The sequence below is a fragment of the Aspergillus oryzae genome, chromosome 5 (genome assembly GCF_000184455.2).
Source record: "Aspergillus oryzae RIB40 DNA, chromosome 5".
NCBI lineage: Eukaryota > Fungi > Ascomycota > Eurotiomycetes > Eurotiales > Aspergillaceae > Aspergillus > Aspergillus oryzae.
In genome coordinates, this window is record NC_036439.1 from 1,148,540 (window position 1) to 1,168,348 (window position 19,809).

The following is a 19,809-nucleotide window of genomic DNA, read 5'->3' on the forward strand; positions in this document are numbered from 1 at the left end:
GAGGCCTTTTCTTAGCTTTCTACAAACAAATCACAAATATTAGCATGTTATATTTCACAAATTGCTCTCCAAGGAGCTCTGTGCATCGGCCTATCTTACAGAAATATCAGGTTATTTAGAGGTATGTTGGTTGTGGTCATGCTGTGGCCCAACTTTCGAGCCAAATTCTCTCGCAGATTAGCCTAAACAACCTCGTCTTACCTCATTCTAAGGCGCCATGAAAGTTGAACTCCGTCAAGAACCCCAAATCATCTAATCCAGGTACCATGCTCTCCGCGAATTCCTCCCAGTCGAAAGTGGAGATTTGGGTTGGACCGCTATTCGGAAGATCACATGAGTTACTGGTTTGATGGATCTGTGAGGCATCACCCTCTACAACTACCTGTTGTTGACCATTGGGAACTGCTTGATGATAAGCAGCCTGCAGAAATTGGAGAGTGTTGGTGGCAGAGCGGCAAAATGTAGTCATCGACTCCAGAATACTTATGGCCTCTTTCCAAGCATCCCGTGTTTTACCCAGAGTAGATTGATCTATCATTGACGGAGCGGACATGGCCATTAGAAGGACTATAGCTGCGGTTGAGACGTCTAGTGATGAATGAATCAGCATCCAGACACAGCAAAAATGGGTTCAAATGACAGCTCACAGAACCCGTTGTACCACCATGCATCAGTGGCTTTCGTCTGATAGGTCTCTTGGACTAGGTGCGTGAGGTCGATAGCGGTCGTCACACATGCGGTCGCGCATTTGCTAAACATGGAAGAATAGAGGGGTCTTTGCATCTCTAGCCCACATGAGGAGTTTCGGTTCGAATAGAGTTGGGTGAAGATCGGGCGGTATAGGAGAAGATGAAGATGGATATATCTGTACAAACTAATGAGCAGGTATGCAGCTAGACTCTAACGACAGGAAGCGCACCTGGCACGTAATACATTCCTTTGCTGGGAAATGGCTGTGTTCGATTCCGGACAAGAAAGTCCTTCAGGTGGTCCGGAGATCCACTTCAGGAAAGGAGGAAGGTTCGCTTCGAAAAAGGCCAGCTCCTTCTCGACTCTGAGGACAATATCGAGGCTCCCAAGGTTCATGTTTGAGGTTTGGAGCTGATCCCGGCGTAGCCGGCCAGACCAAGCTTGGTATATGTCTGCTAGAATGATGTCCAATATATCATACAGCTTGATCGACTCGTTGTAAAATGCCATCAAGGAAGGTTCCTCGCCCCCTTCTTGACGTTCATATGTTTTCAAACCGTCTGGTCTGGGAACAGGGGCCAGGTGTGAGGTCATGCTTGGTCTACCATATGTCATACTCAACGTGCTGCAGACTATACCTTAGCATCATATAAAGACAAAATAGGGAACTCAGGTTCTTACATGTCCATCATCACGCATCCATGCCACGTCCGCCTACGAATTTCAGACTCCAACGGTGATAATGTAGCGAGAATATCTGATCTATGCAGTCCGAGGACGACGGCCACCCTGCAGGCGTTCCCGACAGAATGCCAGCAACGGCTAGGATACGGAGAGCTCTGCAGAAAAAGTGCTGTGATCAGTAAAGTCTGCACCACGCCGAGGGTGTTGATGTCCAAGAAATCGAGCCCGATGAATTTCTTTGCTCGAAGGAAGAAAGAGTTTGCGACAGCCTCAGCTTCTTCTGGGGCAATGTCTGCAAACTGACAGCCTAAAGCAAAGATCAAATTCAGGGCACACTGGAACACGATGGATTTAGGTCCCGACTCCGCGCTCGAGCCCAGTCCAACCTGTAAAACCGTAGGAGCTGCGATGATTGGCTCGTCCTCTGCGCGCCAGAGATTCCGATAGGCCGCTTCGAAGGACGGACGGTGGAAAAACGGGTAGAGATTAAAGACTTTATCGAAAAAGTGTTTTACAAGTTGATCTGCAAACGCTCGCGGCGGTAACAAAAAATCATCGATCCCGTAGTTGTCGGATGTGTCCTGAAGCCTGCTGTATCGTGTTTCGGCTGAAGTGCCTGCTGGCCGCGAGGGCATCCTTTGCCATGCAAAACGCATGAGAGAGGCCGTCGATGAAGTGCCATAGTATTGGAGTCGGGTGGACCCCCGTTGCTCTTCACTTCCTGCCCCTGACAGGATGATTTGGCCCATACCCGCTATGTGGCCTTCGCCCTCATCAAATAATGGAGATTCATAGATATCTGTAGCATCTTCTTCTGCCGACCTAGTGTGGCTGTTGTCATGTTCACCTTGAGTGCCTGGCAGTATGCACGCCGGAGCCAGCCTGGTATTGGACGTTACAGGGGTCGGATTCTGCCCCATAGATTCATGTTCTGAATGGCGGGGAGCGGAGGACAAGCTGGCCCCTTGTGGTGGCGTCTCGCCGTGTCCGGTGGAGTCAAGGGGCAGTCCACTTTGTGGAGTTGAGGGATTGTGGACAACTACCCCGGCCCTTGAACAGATATCTTCCAAGTCTTTGATTCGCTGATGAAGAGCATGGAGGTATCTAGTATGCATTAGAAGAAGGAGGTCATCATCTATGCCGGCGTATGCATGTAGAGTAGACTTACTCGTCCCTGCTTGTGGACCGGGAGTTTTCCGGGTTATAGACACACTGATCATTCCGATATGAACGCCTCACGCATGGTCCACATATGGGCTTTGTTCCGTCACAGCGGATCTTCTTCTCCCTACACGAGTTACACGCCAAGGCGATCTTGGAGCGTGTTCTAGATCGCCTTTTCCCCTCGTCGACAGCTTTAAGAGGCATCTTGTGGGTATGGAAACCCGAGTGTTCGATTAGCAGCGCAGAGTAATCAACTCGTGAGGTGTCAACCTTGCGGAGAGGAGTTAAATTGCTTTACAAGGCGTTGTTGCTAAGCACGGGTCCGTTCCGGTCTTGTCTCCACATTTTCACCATATTGTGGGTCTATACGCTTATCCCGGCCAATAACAATACGTATTTCGGCTAGGTCAAAGTCATCAATGAGAGGTGTAGGCATTGACCGGATTCCTTCCGTGGGCAGACTGACTGTGGATGTCGAGGAGCCAGTTCATTGCTGAACACCTGACCTTGGGCCTCTTTTGATATGGCTGGGCAACCCTCTGGCATCATGTTGAGTCCGAGGCAGGGACATCCCATATGTCTGAAAGCCGAGGCTACGGTCGGCTTACTTGTCTTTTATCCCTATGAATACCGCGTATGGAAGGTCTTCTAAATCACCGCCTGACTCTATCTCAAATTGTGAACAACTAAAAGAATGACGCACAAACCGGCAGCATACAGGAAATTTTCTTTCCTTTTTACCCTCTTATTCCGGATTTTGCCAAGCGCAGCATTCAGAATCCCCGGGGCCATTGTTAGGGCATTATTAAAAAAGCTGCCTCTTGGGCTATCCATATGGAATGGTTTCGTTGGAGCTTTGATGGACAACACTCCCCCAGACGAGCTTCAGGCCATTCTTCCATCCACGATTGACACCTATAATGCATGGGTGTCGTCCAATGGGGCTACTCATGCAGTAGATGTTCTGCCTGCTGACAACTCAACTCGGCTACTGTGGATTGGTCCAAGGAAGGCGAAGAATGTAGTCCTCTTTTTCCACGGTATGATACACCACTTTCACTTCGGGACTTTACTGACCATCTAGGGGGCGGCTATGTGATGCCCCTTTCCAAAGGGCATTTGGAATGGATGGCACACGTGAGGAAGGAGGCTCTTAATGCGGGGATTCAGCTCAGTGTGTGTATTCTAGAATACGGTAAGTGAAGAAAAGGAAAATGCAATGAAGGTGAGGAAAGAATTAATAATAGATTCGCCAGACTTGATCCCCGCCAATCCGTATCCAAGGCAAATGTCGCAAGGCATTTTTGCCTTCGAATATCTTATTGATTTGGGTTATAAACCATATGAGGTAGTGATTTGCCACACATTACATGTTAGTCACTGATCTAATATCACTTTCTTTTAGATTGCCTTCGGAGGTGACTCTGCAGGAGGACACCTGTCATTGAGTCTCATGGCCCATCTCCATCATCCTCGACCCACAGATCACGAAATGAAGAATCTCGTTGATCTGCATGGCACTGTTAAAGGTTGCTTCCTTGTGTCTCCTCTGACATCGTTCGATTTCACAACTGCGGCGTATCAAAAAAGGTTCAATGCCGATATTTTAAGCAGGAAGGTTGTGCATAAATGGGGAGACTACCTTGTGGAAAACTCTCCCTGGCTAGAAGAGATTTCTGCAGGTAGTGGCTGGGGAATGGCACTGGATGTGCCGGAAAGCTGGTGGCGGAATTTTAAGGCTGTTGATCGTATTCTATTGACAGGTGGTTATGAAGAGGTCTTCAGTGATCACATACAGCAGCTGGGAAATATGTTAAAAAGGCAAAGCCAAGGGACTGTGACGCTCCATATGGGCAACGAAACCCACGATACACCATTGATGGATTTCATATCAGGCAGGCGCCCGAGTGAAACGACCAACACCATTACGAGTTTTGTGATATCTTGCTTCAAAGGATAAATATCACTGTTTTGGTAGATAGAGCAATTTGAGCTTTGATACAGACTAACAAATCAGCTATTCTGGGAGACAGGAAATTCATTAAGCAAACCCAAGGGGAAGTCTCCATCTCAGTGGTTTCAATGAGCGATTCACAAAGCGGTTGAACTTTTCATAGACTTTAAATCTCAAATTAGGCGCTTAGCATCTTCTAACACACCTAGCCGTGCTCCTTCCTCCAGTATTAAGCTGGTATGCTGCTCACTTCTCGGAGTGACCTTGACAGGGAAAGGCTCCACCGTCTTGTGGTGATTCAAACGCTTCGAGTCGTAGGGTCCAGCCTACTGTGTATTAGCTATTGCCGTTGTATAATCTTATTCCCAACTTACTGCTTCGTAGTTGTAGCAGAACACCAAGCGAGCAACATTGATGAATAAGCCCTGAAACGCCAATCGATAGCCAACGCAAATACGACGGCCACCTCCAAATTGCCAAAGTCCATGTGCAGCGTCAGTTTCATGTCCGTCAAGCCACCGTTCAGGCTTGAAGTCTTCTGGATCCTCACACTCGTTGCACACCGGGATCTCGTTGATCACAAACCCCACGCCTGCCGGGAAATTATAACCCTCAAATTCCATGTCGGATGTAAGCACATGGTCGGGGGTAAAGGAGAAAATTGGCCGCCAACGCAGGAGCTCCTTGATCATAGCGCATATATAGGGCATGTTCCCCAGATCATCAATACCAGGTAGGCGGAAGTTCTTTGTCGTGCTACATTGGCTGTCCACCTCTTCTCTGGCCTTTTGGAACTTGTCTGGGAAACAAAGCGCCGCCATAGCGAAGATGTTGAGCGCTTCTCTTGTCGTGTCTGATCCAGCTTCGAGGAGCTGTAGAGCAACGTACATGGCCTCCTGATCATTCCCCGTGAACTTGGTATCCGGGTGCAAGAGAACGTCCCGTACCCATGATGGAGGCGCTGTCCCGTTTTCCACCTTCTCTCGAGCTGGAATCCACCATGATTTGTAGACCTCTTCATTCCAATCTCCAAGCTTCTCCCAGTGCTTCCGCCACGGCTGCAACATACGAGGCAGCTTATCTAGTTCTGGGAACCAGTCAACTAGGCTGGTTCCAATACTGCCAACAAAATGAGTAACCACGTCTTGTAACTCCGCAAGCTCTTTTCCCGATTTCACCAGTCGCTCACCTAGTGCGATACGATGAACCACAGAGTTTGCATATCGATAATGGTGGCGATACCACCGCTCTGGCTGGAACAAGTATTCTGCAAGCATCTGAGTGCTCTCAAGCTCCTGCCACGAGCCATACTGCTTCATGGCGGTTCCGCTCAGAAGAGAGTGCATTACACGTCGTTTTTCCATCCATTGCGCAGGAGGGAGCAGTAAGGAGCGCCCGTCTCGGCTAACTATCCCACTAGCTATGGGCATCGGGCTTCGTCCATTAGTGAGGGAGCCGCGTTTTGCGATAATTTCTGAGACTACGCGTTTGCTGTTCAGCAAAATCCAGGTTTTGGAGCCTAGGTGCAGCGTGGTCATTTCGCCATATTTCGCGAGATCCTTGTGCTGTGTACTGTCAGTCTTTGAACTATCTTGAACAAGGGTATAAACTCACTATTCTATGCTCTTCGTCCTCCCGGACCTTTTGAAGATATAAAAGACTGCCGAATATGGGTACCCCTTGGGGACCAGGGGGAAGCTTCCATTTCTTGCCTTGGGGTGATCTGCGCTTTCCAACGGGTTTGAAGATTTCTTGGATGATCAAGAATATTAATCCTAGGCAAGCAGCAATACTAACAAAAGCCGCAGTAATTGGACTTTCGTTTGCAGCTGCAGAGATATGTGCATGGATTGATGCTCCCATTGTGATAGCTCCCGTACGAGGTAGGCGGATTAGGGTTGTGAGCACGTTCATTTACCATCACCCTTGAACTTATATCAACCACACGATTGCAATCGGGAGTGATCCGAGAAAAAACGCTACCAAAACACCTCGCATAAATATTTGCTTGCATTATTCCATTCTGGACCTACGCTACGGATAACACGGGCCATTTAGCTGGCCGTGGATCGTACCCGCCACCGGAATGCATCCGGGTCCCACTTCTATAACGAATGGCCGTTATCCCCTTATTCAAAGCAAGCCGACTGGAACCTTTCTCCTCTGGTCATTTTGTTGCCATGTGGGCAATTATTGGCATTCCTGTCGCAGTTCTCCTCATTCTTTATCGTTGCAAACCCAGTATCTTCAGCACAATGAGCGAACACACTCTCGACTGGGTCCGAGACAAGGCGATCGGCTGGAGCCATACACCTCCAAGGAATAAGATCGACACCCACCATCATTGTGTACCTTCATTCTATGCAAAGGGTAGGATATCGATTAATTCTCAGCTCTTATATTCCCATAGCTGACATTGTTATAGCGGTTGAAGAGCAAGGAGGGGATCCGAGTGGTTGGCCAACTCCTCATTGGAGTTCGCTGGCTTCCAAGCTGCTGATGAAGCGCGTGGGAGTTAAAACGGCAGTCCTTTCTGTGACAGCTCCAGGTGCTTGTATAATGCCAAGCCGTTCGGAACGATCGCAGCTGGCGAGAAAGTTGAACGAATACTCTGCCGAGCTTCGAGACAAAGACCCAGAGAGCTTCGCCTTTTTCGTGTCATTGCCCAACATTCTTGACACCGAGGATGCACTGGCGGAGATTGCATACGGATTAGATACTCTCCATGCCGACGGGGTCACACTCTTCACTCGATACGGCTCCACCAACACCTATCTTGGTCATGCTGATGTTGAACCCATTTGGGCTGAACTGAACAGGCGAGGCTGTGTGGTTTTTATTCATCCAACTCACCCCGTCGATACAAACCCCGTGAATTCAAGGCTACCGCAGCCGTCCATTGACTATCCTCATGAAACAACACGCACAGCCATGGACATGATCACCAACAAAACGCGACTCAAGTATCCCCGCTGCAAAGTTATACTGTCCCACGCAGGCGGAGCTCTACCATATATCATCTCGCGCGTGACGACTCCTATGAGCAAGGCACCAGACTTTGCAGTCTCCCATCGTATGGGAATAACACACGACCAAGCAATGGAATCATTCCGTAGCTTCCACTTCGATTTGGCCTTAAGTGCGTCACCGCAAGTCCTGGATATGCTGTTGAAGATGGTTCCCCATGACCATATTTTGTACGGGAGTGATTTCCCCTATGCGCCGATAACCGCATATCCGGCTTTTCTTGAGGCGCTGGAGTCGTATGAAATGGATCCGGAGTTGAGGGATATGATCAATTTTGGGAACGCGATGAAGCTATTTCCACGGTTGTCGACCCCAAGAGGCGGCAGTTTGTAGTGATGTTGATGAGATTTACCTGAGAATGTCCCAACGAGGGAATTAGGATTCAAGAGAATTTTAACAACAGTTCAATAGTTTTGATTCTAGTATTCTCATTAGTTCCTTCTCTTTGGCATTGATCTCTAATTTTTTGTCAGATTTCCCACGTATCCTTTTCCTGAGGCGTGAGATGGTATGCAGTATGTCCCGGAGTCTATGTGCCGGCTTGTATCGCATCAGAGAAGCCTACACGGTAGTTCCAAACAGTTGACAAGGAACGCATAGTGAACGTATTATTTTAAGCTCATAATGTGGATATTTAAGTATTGCTCACATTCTATTGCAGTGGCTCTCCTCCAGCGAAGCATGTGTTGCAATGAAGAGTGACTTGGTGAGTGTCATTTTGAGCCTTCAACAGTCAAACGGCGAAGATTGACACGGAAGGTTGCAAACGACATATATCTAAAGATATTATTTTGCTAGCTGTATCATCTCCATATGATAATAAATTTCCTTCATTCCATATTAGATTGATGTTGCCTTTGGGAGCGAACTATCGCTGTATATATTTTTTGCATCGCATAATTGTCCGCGAAAATATATATTCACAAAGTCGTTGAAAAACATCTTTCTAGCTCCACCTAAGCGATAATAGTTATGCAAATGCGTAACAGCATGTGGAATGATTTTCAAACTGGTCGACTAGATTGTTTATATTCCCAAGGCCGTCGATAGCAAGTGGGTGTTCACTCCTGGAGTGACCAGGAAGCTGACTTTACTGTATATTATTTTTATTTATTTAGCTTATTTGGACGGCACTATTCAACAACCATCCGATATGGTGTAATGGTTAACATCGCTGTCTCTCACACAGCAGCTCGGGGTTCGATTCCCCGTATCGGAAGATCTTTCTTTTTGTCTTTTTTCCTTTTTCGTCTTGTTTCTATGGATCCGTTGCTGGCCAACGCCTACGGTCGGTCGTCTTCACTAGCGCTTCGTGTATGATCTGATTCTGATCTCCCGGAAAGTCCATGTTCCAGTCACGGTGAACATTTATGACCGGGCCGTGTCATACTAATGATCTGCATTACGCCCAAGAAAAAATTTTATTCCACGATTTCACTGTAGCTGCTTATTATAAACGGGATAGAGGATTGCAAGCACCGGAATGGAGTTACCAGATGTGCTATGTTGAATGAAATAAATAGAAATGCGTGGCTGGCCGGTTTCTTGAGTCTTAAGCTGTCTCCCTTCTCATATCTGGTGCTATTGTTGCCCTTCCTCATGTAGCTAAAACGTTGCCTTATCATTCAACCAGAGTCAGTGTGGCCGAGTGGTTAAGGCGACAGACTAGAAATCTGTTGGGTTCGCCCGCACAGGTTCAAATCCTGTCGCTGACGTTAAATTGAAGCTTGTCTTCCATCTCTTTTTTTTCCTGCCTCGTCTTGTATGTGTGACCCACTTTCCGGGTGGGTCATCGTTATTATGGTCGACTACTATTGCGTTCCTATACAGGCTCTTGAGAACCGCCCCCGGACGGTTGTACTTGTGCCTACCCTGGTTCTTATCCCTCTCAGCGCTATGCTCCTCTATCGCATCCATCCTATCAGTTTCCCTGCTGGCTATGACACAGCGTGCATAGACCTCTCGCTAGCTTGCGAATTTCACCAGGAATAGGAAATGCTCATGCGGATACGACTCGGATCCGTAATCAAATCGCTTCCTATTGAACGGAGGTGCGAGACCTGACGCGCCGGATACGCAGGAGGCTAGTTAGGGCTCACTAGTCCGCAGGAAGGGCCGGAAGTAAAGTGCTGACGCTGACAAGCAAGACTGTTAGGCATGACGTACAGGAGCGCATAGTTCTTTGTGCTGCAAGATTTGCCAGCTCCTTACGCAATAGCATGCAAAGTCTATGTAGTGCTTTCATTGTTATTTGCTTCTGTTGCCGAGTGTCGTTGGAATGTCCGGGATGTCGGGAGGTCACGAGGCACAACTTCCCGCATTACCCGCAAAGGCCTGCAACTGCCACTCTTTCCGATATCCATCTGAGAATTCTAACATCACCGGTAATAGAGAGTGAAGAGTACGGGTGCTGCGGTACAATGCATTGGGTAGAAACCACGACTTTTTCAGCCATGACCTCGAAGTCGATGGAGGGGTATGCATTTAAATCGAGGCGATCACGCCCTTTCCTCTTAGGTCGCGTTTGATCTATGTGCCCTAAATAACTTATTGTTTTGTATTATACGCGCAAAAAACACAATTCACCATGGCTCCTGGAATCCTGGTCAATGGTTTCCATGACAGTACTACACCATCCTCGACGCTTCCCACGCGCCGACGCCCGTATCCCCACGAAGGCCTCCGGTTCGATCCCAAACTTAAACCCAAATCGTATCGCATGACCGGCACCTCACCGGACTCAAAGATCCTGTTCCTGGATGTGAATATTCTCGACTCGACAGGCAATGATCCGTATCGTGGTGATGTATTGATTCACGGGGAGCGCATTGTCTCGGTTGGGCTAGTCCCCGATGTTGAAGCGCTTCGCCATGACCCGAAGGTCCGTGTCGTCCAAGGTCGTGGACGTACTTTCATGTCTGGTCTCGGGGATGCCCATACACATTGGACTTGGAACAATATCGCTCTTGAGCTACTGGGTGACATTGGCGTCGAGGAGCACACTCTGATTACAGCACGCTCGGCACTTTGTTACCTGGACTCCGGATACACCATGTGCTATGGCGCCGCCTCTGCCAAAGATCGTCTGGACTGCGTCGTTCGAGATGCTATCAATCGCGGAACCTTGCCCGGGCCGAGACTTCTGGCAAATGGCAGGGAGATCGCCAAGCGAGAGGGTGAGCTTGCGGCGGGAATTACTGCATTTGCTGAGGGGCCACTGGAGATGCGAGAGGTGATCAGACATCATGCTAAAATCGGTGTCGATCAAATCAAATTGAGTATGTCAGGTGAGGCCATCACCGAAACTGTTTCGGCCGAGGAATGTTTCTTTACCGATGAGGAAACAGCCGCTTGTGTGGATGAAGCTCATCGCAATGGGATCAGGGTTTGCTCTCATGCACGGGCGAGAGACTCGGTCATCCAATGTGCTAGACACGGTGTGGACGTCATTTACCATGCGTCCTATACCGATGAAGAGGGTATGCAGATACTCGAAAAGGTCAAGGACCGGGTTGTTGTTGCCCCTGCGCTCAACTGGCTCTATGCTACCGTTTACGAGGCGGAACCCTTTGGGTATTCCATGGAGAAGGCTGAGCAAGTCGGATACCGGAGAGAGCTGGAGACAGCTATCAAGGCATTGAAGGAGATGCACAAGCGGGGGATTACTGTCCTTCCAGGAGGTGACTATGGCTTTGCCTGGTGTCCTCATGGGACGTACGCTCGGGATCTTGAGCACTTTGTGAAACTATTGGACTTTACGCCGATGGAATCCATTGTCGCTGCGACAGCTGGGATAGCCAAGCTATTTATGCAGGAGGACGAGCTGGGAAAGGTACTTCCTGGGTATTATGCCGACTGCATCCTGGTCGATGGTGATCCTCTGAAAGACATCGCGGTGCTTCAGGACCACTCGAAGCTGGATGTGATTATGATTAACGGCCGTATCCACAAAGCTCAGCCGACAGAGTTCCTTAATACCTCTGCAGTTCCTCCATCATTGCAAGAGAAGAAGAGCTACTTCAATTTCGTAGCCTTTGAAGATGAGTTGGGACGATCTCGCATTGGCCACCTCGACCTTGGTGACTCCACAATCCAGCCGTTGACAATGGCTTCCGGCTCTCCCCTTGCCAGTCTGAGCCAGGTCATTGAACTGGGCGACGAGGGGGTTGTCCGCGCCGCGGAAGCTCCATTCCCGCTGAGCTCAGTGAAGCTGTTGCCGCCGCTCGCAGATCGAGATGTTCTCTGTATTGGCGAGAACTACCGCAAGCATATCAAGGAATACCGGGAAAGTGGCTTTGCTGCTGCTGATAACAAAGTCACTGATAGTAAGCGATACTTTTTTCTTTTTGAAGAAACTATGTATGAAAGATACCAATGGTATACAGGTCCCCAAGTCCCAACTGTCTTCACCAAGCGCAGTACTAGCATCACTGCTAGTGGAACAGACATCTATCCCCACCCTGGATTTACTCAAACGATGGACTACGAAGGTGAACTGGGAGTCATCATCGGAAAAGCAGGCTTCTCTATCAAGGAGAAAGATGCCATGGATTATATCTGGGGCTATACGATCATAAATGGTAAGTCTTTGGGACGACATGGCAGCTGCGTACTAATGTGATCCAGATCTATCCGCCCGTGAGAGACAGCGAGACCACCGCCAATACTTTATGGGAAAATCGCCGGACACCTTCTGTCCTATGGTATGTTTTGGTTCCTTATCTAGTCCATGCGCACTTTACTGATAACTCTTTTGTCAGGGACCGGTTGCTGTTGAAGCTGCAGCGTTATCAGGAGAAATTCGAGTACAAACTCATGTCAATGGTGAAAAGCGTCAAGATGGCACCACAGCCGACCTGATTTTCTCCATCCCTAAATTGATTGAGACGGTATCTAGTGGCATCACCATTCAGCCGGGCGATGTAATCGCAACAGGCACTCCACACGGCGTTGGAGTTGGCCACCATCCGCCGAAGTTCCTTAAGCCAGGCGACTTGGGTAAGTCCGCTCAGAACATGTCCCTGGTTGTCAAAGCTAACAAAAATAAATTTAGTCGAGGTGAGCGTCACTGGCCTTGGAAAGCTTTCCAATCGTATCGCGGATCCCGGTAGCAAGAACCCTACTATCGATCGTGTCCTCCAAAAGCCTTCGAGTATCCCAACTTATAACCTTGATCGGACTTGGGGCGGTGTTGGGTTAACCAAAGTCGGACCCGACCATTATATCAACGTCCGAGAATTGGGATCCCAAAGCCCCGATGCAGAAACGATCGTTTTCATCCACGGCCTTGGTGCCAACCTGGAATACTACGCGCCGCTTGTCCAAGCCGCAGGACTAGAAAGTAACTACCGTATCATTCTCTACGACCTCGAGGGACACGGCGCTACGCCCGCCCGAGCGTCCTCAACTGCTACCTTGCAGACCTTCGCCAGAGACCTTGACCTGCTTTTCGCCGCCAAATCTATCACTTCTGCCACTCTCGTTGGCTGGTCCCTGGGCGGGTTGATTGCTATGTTCTTCGCAGAAAAGCACCCGTCTCGCGTCACGACCTTGATCCTGCTGGGACCGGGTCCGACTCCTTTCCCAGAACCAGCCGTTGAGGTATTCACCAAGCGTGCGGCCCTCGTTCGCGAAAAAGGCATGGAAGCGTCCGGAGTGGCCAACGCTGTAGCCACGGCTGCCACCTCCAGCGTAACCAAGTCACGGCCCTTGGCCATTTCCGCGGTGCGCCAATCCCTGCTGTCTACTCATCCGGAGGGTTATGCCAAGGGATGCATCGCGCTTGCGAGATCCAGGGGTACAGTTATCACAGTGGAGAATCTGCGAATGCCGACTTTGATTGTCGCCGGACAGGAAGATGCGATCTCGCCTGTCAAGTTAGCCCAGGGTTACCGAAGCAAGATCCCCAATTCGCAGGTGGAATTGCTGAAGGACGTGGGTCATTGGCATGTATTTGAGGACCTGGAGGGAACTGCAGAGGCTATCAACAGGTTCTTGGGGCGTTTGTAACTTGTGTATGCCCACAGATGGGAAAATGTCTGCTTGGTAATTGCGTGTATATTCTCTGGCTTTCTCTATCTCTGTGTTTTATTGATGATACTGCTGTATTTCACTTTTCTCTTCATCCGAAATTGAGAAATTGCTTTATAGTATTCACAAGGTCCATTCCGTAACAATCCATATGATGCAGCTCGTGCACATGATCTTGTAAAGCCCTGACTCGGACTGCAAAGTGACGTACAATCCACCCCCCTACTGGGATTTCATTACTCGAAACGAGAAATTGTTCATGCAGGTTCCACGTTCCGAGTGTACCGAGCAAACGGGCGGTCTGGACTTCCCCCTCGTAATTCTTTAATAGCGAGCGTCGTCATTGTGGCCTAGTTCAAATGCTAATGATCCTTCGGCTCTGACACCAGTCCTTAGGTTGACCATAAATCCGGGGCAGAGAAGGAGGGGAAAACAAAGGAATAAACTTGTCTTCCCCGCATTGATCCTTGTTATAACCTGTGGGTCCGCCCGTACTTTTTATACGACTGCCCTGACCAACCCTATCCCTTTCTTTCGTGGTTACGCATATTATCGACGGACACGTTCTATGGCCTACTCCAACAGTGATATATGAAGGAGAAAAGGTAGACTCAGTGATTCCAAAGCCAGTAGATCATACATAATGGACGCCAACCCCCCGCAAGAGCAACCCCCACAAACCCGACGCCGCCGTACCCGACTCGCCTGCGAGGCATGCAAGATCCGGAAGCGCAAATGCGACGGTCAAACACCATGCGAATCCTGCAGTCGATATGACTACCGTTGCTGTTATGAGCCTCCTCCTCGCAAAAGGCGACTCACGACCGTCGCCGCCGGACAAACATTCTCGCCACCAGTCACACTGCCATCGCCCGGTCCAGTACCAGTACCCCCTTCCACAGCTCTGGAACCCAGTAGTCGGCGACCAACTGAGGAGAAATCAATGGAAGCTAACGCTGGTGTTATCTTTCCGCAATTACTGGGCCTTAAGCTGAGCCCCGACCATGCGCCTTCTATGCAGCACGGCTCCGGGTGGAACTTGGGTGTGCGTCGGAGTCCGCATCGTTCGGAAAAGAGCATTACCTGGATTTTGTCGCAGGCTGCGTGGCAGAAGTTGTTTGGTGTTTATGTTGAGAAGATTCATCCTGTGTATGGGTTCTTGGATCTGGAGGTTGTGGCTGGGCAGGCGGGGAGGAGGTGGGAGGATCCCTGTGCCTCCAACGAGTATGATGCCGTCCTGTGCGGGGTGGGGGCATTGGGATCACTGTTCTCATCACGGTCAAAAGCAAGTGAACAGGAACGACATTTGATTGACTGCGCGAAAGATATTCTCGAAACGACCAGTACGTTGGTCGTCAGTCCGGGTGTACACGATGTCGAGGGCTGGTTGCTACGCACCATGTATTTGAGATGTCACAGTACGCCGCATGCTGCGTGGATCGCGTCGTGCACAACGATGCATATCGTCGAGGCTGCTGGGTTACATCGTGAGTCCACTCGTGGCTCACTGGTCTATCCGGAGATTAACCCCGGCGGCCAGTCGGAAAATGTGGAATGTAGGCGACGGCTCTTTTGGATTGCCAAGTTGCTCAATACATGGATTTCGTTCGAATATGGTCGATCGCAGGTGGTCATTCGAGGGGCTCAGTGCCCGGCTCCTGCGCCAAAACCTGGGGATCCTACCAGTGACCTTATTTCGTTGTTCCAGTTATCGGAAAAGCTGGACCCGGACCAGACGGTTCAAGTGTTGGAATTGGAAGAGTCACTTGTCCGACTTGAGGAGTTTGAATTCGAGTCCGATGCTGCCATCCTCTCGCAGAGTGTGCTTGCCTTTACTATCTATCGGCGCCTGCAATTACTGAACTCAACTACTAATATGACATCCGTCGTCGACCGGGTCATTCGCTTAGGCTGTAGAGGCCTCGCCGCTTCGTCCCGATCCATCGATGCCAGCTGTCCTTGGTGGCACGTCAGTAACGTCCCATTCCAGTTTACCTGCATTCTTCTCGCGATGGATACGCGAAAATCACTCGTCCATGTGAAGGATTCGCTCGCTACGTTGAAAAAAGCCGCCGACCACTTCGCGACACAGAAGGCACGGAAAGCATACAAAAACATCGACTTTCTAGTCCGATTATCTCAGAAGCGCAAAGAGCAGGATGCGGCCTTGCTGAACGAATCCGTAGGGTCGAGTCAAGGTAAGCCGGATGGTCCTATGGCTGAAGAGCAGTTGAATGGATCTGTATCACCGCTGGAGGGCACCGGTACGGAGGATACCTGGTCTGCAGACACGTTGCTTAATCCGATGGACCCGAGTTCATTGAACTATAGCTATGACTGGGATATCTTTGTGCGTGATGCGTTGGATTTCTCGACTACGTTTCCCAGATTGGCGGAGCAGGAATACTGATTGTTTCTGTTGTTGATGATTTCTGCTTACAGAATGTAATAAGATATTACACTACAGAAACATTCATGACACAAAATGCTTGATTATATTTATATAAAGTAAAACTTATTCAACCCATTCTGGTTTGGAATATGGATTGCTGACTCCCTCCGTCCATCCTACTCTTAATTTCTCTAATGATTTGTTCGCGAAGACCTTCCGTCGTTCTCCATGAATAGCGTGGTATTGCCCTGTTAGTAGGATCAGCTCTTACTATTACTATAGGAAAACATCTTGGGCAAGGTTGGAGAGATAACCAGGGGAAACGTACATGAGCAGTCGAACCCAGCGAACCTTCTCAACACAGCCTCGCCACCGGGATGTCCTGATAGAAAGGATGTGCAGTCGTAGACGATGTCATCAATCACCAACCCTAGTTGTGTTAGTTTTATTGTACTTATGCTTGGAAGGTAATTGCTATAATTGTGGCTGACGTACAAATCTCGGAGTTATCCACTCCGTTTCGTTTGGAGACTTGGTCGGGGGAAATGTATGGGAGGACGGCCTTGTTCTTTTTGGAGTACATAGTGTTGGAGATTGATTTCATAATCAGAAGTATAGATATTATAAAGTAAATGAGAAAGATCTAAACGCAAAATCCAGAATTATATAGTACAAGTAGTCACAACATGACGTCTTAATCACAACCACACCCGCCCATGGCTCGAGTCCGGGGTAGAAATAAAAGCAAGACCTTTCCCGGTCCCAGGACCCAGGAATCCGGGGCCTACCCCTGTCTAGCCTGCTCCTTAGTGGAAATGAACGCCTGTGGGGGTTACGCTGGCTTCGCATGGAGCGGGTGGAAAGGGTTCGGTGGGAAGCAGGGAGGATATTGCGGATATTGCGGGAGTGATCTTGACCAGTCGGGTTCTCGATATTGGCGGTGTCCAGGTGAAAGTTGGACCGTGCGACACCAGTGCGTTCTAAGTGCAGCAGGGGTTCGTTCTTGGGAATGTATCGGTGAACTTACTGATCGCGGGGAACTCGCGTGGTGGCTGAGTTGGGGTTGGGGGCGTGATCACTCATTCTAATCTCGGGATTCCTGATGTTGACTTAACATTTGAGAACTGAATTGTGGCGTGTCTTTCACGTCTGAGTGGGCATGGGAGTCACTAGGGTTTCTTTTGTGGCCATGTGACGCGAGTGTGATATGTCGCAGAGGTGCTATGCACTATGACGATTGCCCTTATGCTCAATGACAGACAGCTGCCCTCATGAGGCTGGGAACCATGAGAATAAAGGGTGGCGATGACAGGGTTTTTGCAGGGATATGTAATGACTGGGCGATAACTGGTGCTCTATATGTATTAAGAAAGTATACAAGCAGAAAAGGGCATCCGTTCAAAGGATATTCAGAATTAGGGCAACGGCAGACAGCCAAGAGTGATTAGGGACACCTCGACATCGATAATGCCGAGTATTTGCATGTTACTAGTTTTATGTAAGTGCTATCGCGATGGACTGAACTGGATCCTTAATAGACTAGACTTCGTCGCATTACTCGCCGAACGAGAGCGCGCTTGAATACAAGACACGCTCTACTTGGTCTTAGAGTTGTGACCGATAAGATCCGCCTAAGAGATTCCCCTTGCTTGAACAGCAATTGTTTCAAAATCACTCCTCTAGCCATAATTATGGTAACATGATTGTTCTTGCAACTGCTCCATGCTAGACAGTCTACGAATAGAGCTCACCAACTTATTTTCCTGTGAGGGACACGATATCTATGGCGCCAGTATAAGATCAGCTTTGCTTTCTCATTTACTCATGCAGTGGTTCTCGACAAATTACGGTTCATGCCCTAGAGTAGCTACCATATTAGCGTACCAATATTCTCAGGGGGGGAGTAAAGTTCACTCTACAACGGCTATCTTGGCCGAACAGTACTTGACCGGCTAGATTTCATGGAGAGGGAACTCAGATAACAAGGCCCTTGGGTGTGTCTGGTACCATGACGGTGATTTTCATTCTCTGTATCTCTGGTTCTGTGACGTGGTGGCTTGCCTGGGTTCCTGGGTAGAGCTCAGCTCAGAGTCTAATTTTTCTATCACGCCACAACCAACCGACTGTCGAGACTTCGCTTCTGCTCGTAATGTTTGTGAGCACAACACCTCCGCGTCTTTCAAACATAATTGCTACACATGTGATTTTCTATTGCTCTGTATCGATTAACGTCCTGTTTGACTGTTGGCACCGAAGGAGCCTTAAACATCGTGATGAGTCCGCTTTCTTTCGCAGACAAGGCCTGTCGGCTTTGCATAACCGCAGCGACTGTTGACTTTGATAACAACTTACTACATTGGTGTGAGCTTGAAGAATTTGATACAACCTTTATTTCTTACAACTACGATGATCGCCACTATATCCACGAGCTGAATGCTCTAAAGCAGGGGCTTGGGGTCAGCGAATCCTACGCAGTGATAGGTATGTATAGCTTATGTTTCATGCGTCTTGGGCAGGTATTTGACTAAAGCTATGAATCTACATGTTGAGGCTTCGGCGATGCGGCTGCATTCTGTCTCGAGCATTATCTCAAAATCACTAACACGAGCAAGCTTTGCGCCCTCGTAGCATACTATCCGTCGCGCATCCCTGATCCTGAGTGCCGTTACGCCTCATCTATGCGCGTCCTTGTGCATCTAGCAGACCAAACAGTTCAGGTACTCTCTGCTTCTCACGGAACAGATCACAAGAGACATATTGTCAAGAGGCGTGTCGGGGCAGGGCTGGGTACGGGAGATCGGCTGGACTTCGGATACCGGGCATACTCATACCCTGGCATGAGTCCAGGATTTGCAGAAAGTGACTTGAACAATTATGATCCGGTAGCGACTGAGATTGCGTGGACCCGGACGTTGTCCGTTCTGCAAAGCGGGTTTCAGAAGCACCTAGATTTGGAAAAGACTTGGGAAGGTATTGAACAGGGTAAGTGTCCGGCACAGGGCCATTCGGATCCATGTCCAGAATAGTGACGTGTGGCTGTTGACGGCTTCGAAGAGAAGTACTTCTCATCTGATATGTCTACCGCGATGACCAATTATACCACGGAGGAAACACCCACAGTCACATATATTCCGACATTGAAAGGTGCTAGTGGCATACAGGCTCTTCATCAATTTTACAAAACATCTTTTCTACAGGGTAGACCCCCCTCTATGCGTCTCCGTTTACTGTCACGGACAATCGGTGCGGATAGAGTAGTGGACGAGTTATATGTGGCGTTCAAACATACTCAGGAAATGCCGTGGATCCTTCCTGGCCTGCAGCCAACCGACAGACAGGTGGAGATAGTACTTGTCAGCATTGTGACGCTCCGCGGTGGAAAGCTATATTCAGAACACATATACTGGGATCAAGCAAGTGTCCTTGTTCAAGTTGGTCTGATTGACCGTAACTTAGTTCCTGAGCAGGCCAAAGGTATCACTGCTCTTCCTATTATCGGAAGAGAGGCCGCGAAGAAGATTCTCCTACACGATCAGGAAGAAAGCACCGAGCCTGAAACTGCCTCCATGGTTGCACAGGTGGATGGACTGGATATACACTAGGCAGTCGCTTGATGGATCTTGCAGAGACATAATGTCGCGACGCCTTCTAGCACAAAGCACCATAAGCAAAAGGATACTTATTACTGCCAGGGATTGGCAATTTGAAAAGCAATAAATTCCAACGAGTATTCATATTGTAGTGCCGTGTTCAGGATTTGCGGGGACTTCGATCTATCCTGAATTGTATTCTGTTGACGAGAAACCTTTTCTGCAGTAGTTCTTTCTTTGATTTTTCTTTCACTTTCTTGTGTTTCTAAAGACTACCT

General features: G+C 48.9%; 8 protein-coding genes and 2 non-coding genes across 10 annotated transcripts; 7 read left to right on the plus strand and 3 right to left on the minus strand.

Annotated features, from left to right (window-relative positions):
* Positions 1–202: 202 nt before the first annotated feature.
* Positions 203–2,742, minus strand: AO090701000454 (uncharacterized protein; the record flags this gene model as incomplete). Its single annotated transcript, XM_023237308.1, has 5 exons — positions 203–531; positions 648–865; positions 920–1,291; positions 1,372–2,478; positions 2,543–2,742. The coding sequence occupies 5 exons, from the start codon at positions 2,740–2,742 to the stop codon at positions 203–205; spliced, it is 2,226 nt and encodes a 741-aa protein (XP_023092143.1).
* A 1,288-nt stretch (positions 2,743–4,030) lies between these two features.
* Positions 4,031–4,498, plus strand: AO090701000453 (uncharacterized protein; the record flags this gene model as incomplete). Its single annotated transcript, XM_001823244.3, has 1 exon — positions 4,031–4,498. One exon carries the CDS (start codon positions 4,031–4,033, stop codon positions 4,496–4,498), a length of 468 nt encoding a protein of 155 aa, XP_001823296.3.
* Positions 4,499–4,665: 167 nt separating this feature from the next.
* Positions 4,666–6,355, minus strand: AO090701000452 (cytochrome P450; the record flags this gene model as incomplete). Its single annotated transcript, XM_001823243.1, has 3 exons — positions 4,666–4,818; positions 4,867–6,057; positions 6,107–6,355. The coding sequence occupies 3 exons, from the start codon at positions 6,353–6,355 to the stop codon at positions 4,666–4,668; spliced, it is 1,593 nt and encodes a 530-aa protein (XP_001823295.1).
* A 392-nt stretch (positions 6,356–6,747) lies between these two features.
* AO090701000451 (amidohydrolase family protein) lies at positions 6,748–7,852 on the plus strand (the record flags this gene model as incomplete). Its single annotated transcript, XM_001823242.1, has 2 exons — positions 6,748–6,862; positions 6,918–7,852. 2 exons carry the CDS (start codon positions 6,748–6,750, stop codon positions 7,850–7,852), a joined length of 1,050 nt encoding a protein of 349 aa, XP_001823294.1.
* Positions 7,853–8,666: 814 nt separating this feature from the next.
* AO090701t00008 lies at positions 8,667–8,738 on the plus strand. Its single transcript has one exon. It is a non-coding gene; the product is annotated as a tRNA-Glu (tRNA).
* A 415-nt stretch (positions 8,739–9,153) lies between these two features.
* AO090701t00007 lies at positions 9,154–9,234 on the plus strand. The gene has a single exon. It is a non-coding gene; the product is annotated as a tRNA-Ser (tRNA).
* Positions 9,235–10,106: 872 nt separating this feature from the next.
* On the plus strand, positions 10,107–12,960 carry AO090701000450 (uncharacterized protein; the record flags this gene model as incomplete). The annotated part of the gene is made up of 6 exons (XM_023237309.1): positions 10,107–11,844; positions 11,905–12,099; positions 12,146–12,222; positions 12,280–12,517; positions 12,573–12,860; positions 12,893–12,960. The coding sequence occupies 6 exons, from the start codon at positions 10,107–10,109 to the stop codon at positions 12,958–12,960; spliced, it is 2,604 nt and encodes an 867-aa protein (XP_023092142.1).
* Positions 12,961–14,192: 1,232 nt separating this feature from the next.
* Positions 14,193–15,959, plus strand: AO090701000449 (uncharacterized protein; the record flags this gene model as incomplete). The annotated part of the gene is made up of 2 exons (XM_023237310.1): positions 14,193–15,747; positions 15,838–15,959. The coding sequence occupies 2 exons, from the start codon at positions 14,193–14,195 to the stop codon at positions 15,957–15,959; spliced, it is 1,677 nt and encodes a 558-aa protein (XP_023092141.1).
* A 105-nt stretch (positions 15,960–16,064) lies between these two features.
* On the minus strand, positions 16,065–16,524 carry AO090701000448 (cytochrome b5-like heme/steroid binding domain-containing protein; the record flags this gene model as incomplete). Its single annotated transcript, XM_001823239.1, has 3 exons — positions 16,065–16,189; positions 16,270–16,371; positions 16,437–16,524. The coding sequence occupies 3 exons, from the start codon at positions 16,522–16,524 to the stop codon at positions 16,065–16,067; spliced, it is 315 nt and encodes a 104-aa protein (XP_001823291.1).
* A 2,095-nt stretch (positions 16,525–18,619) lies between these two features.
* AO090701000447 (uncharacterized protein) lies at positions 18,620–19,543 on the plus strand (the record flags this gene model as incomplete). Its single annotated transcript, XM_023237311.1, has 2 exons — positions 18,620–18,923; positions 19,062–19,543. The coding sequence occupies 2 exons, from the start codon at positions 18,620–18,622 to the stop codon at positions 19,541–19,543; spliced, it is 786 nt and encodes a 261-aa protein (XP_023092140.1).
* Positions 19,544–19,809: the final 266 nt, after the last annotated feature.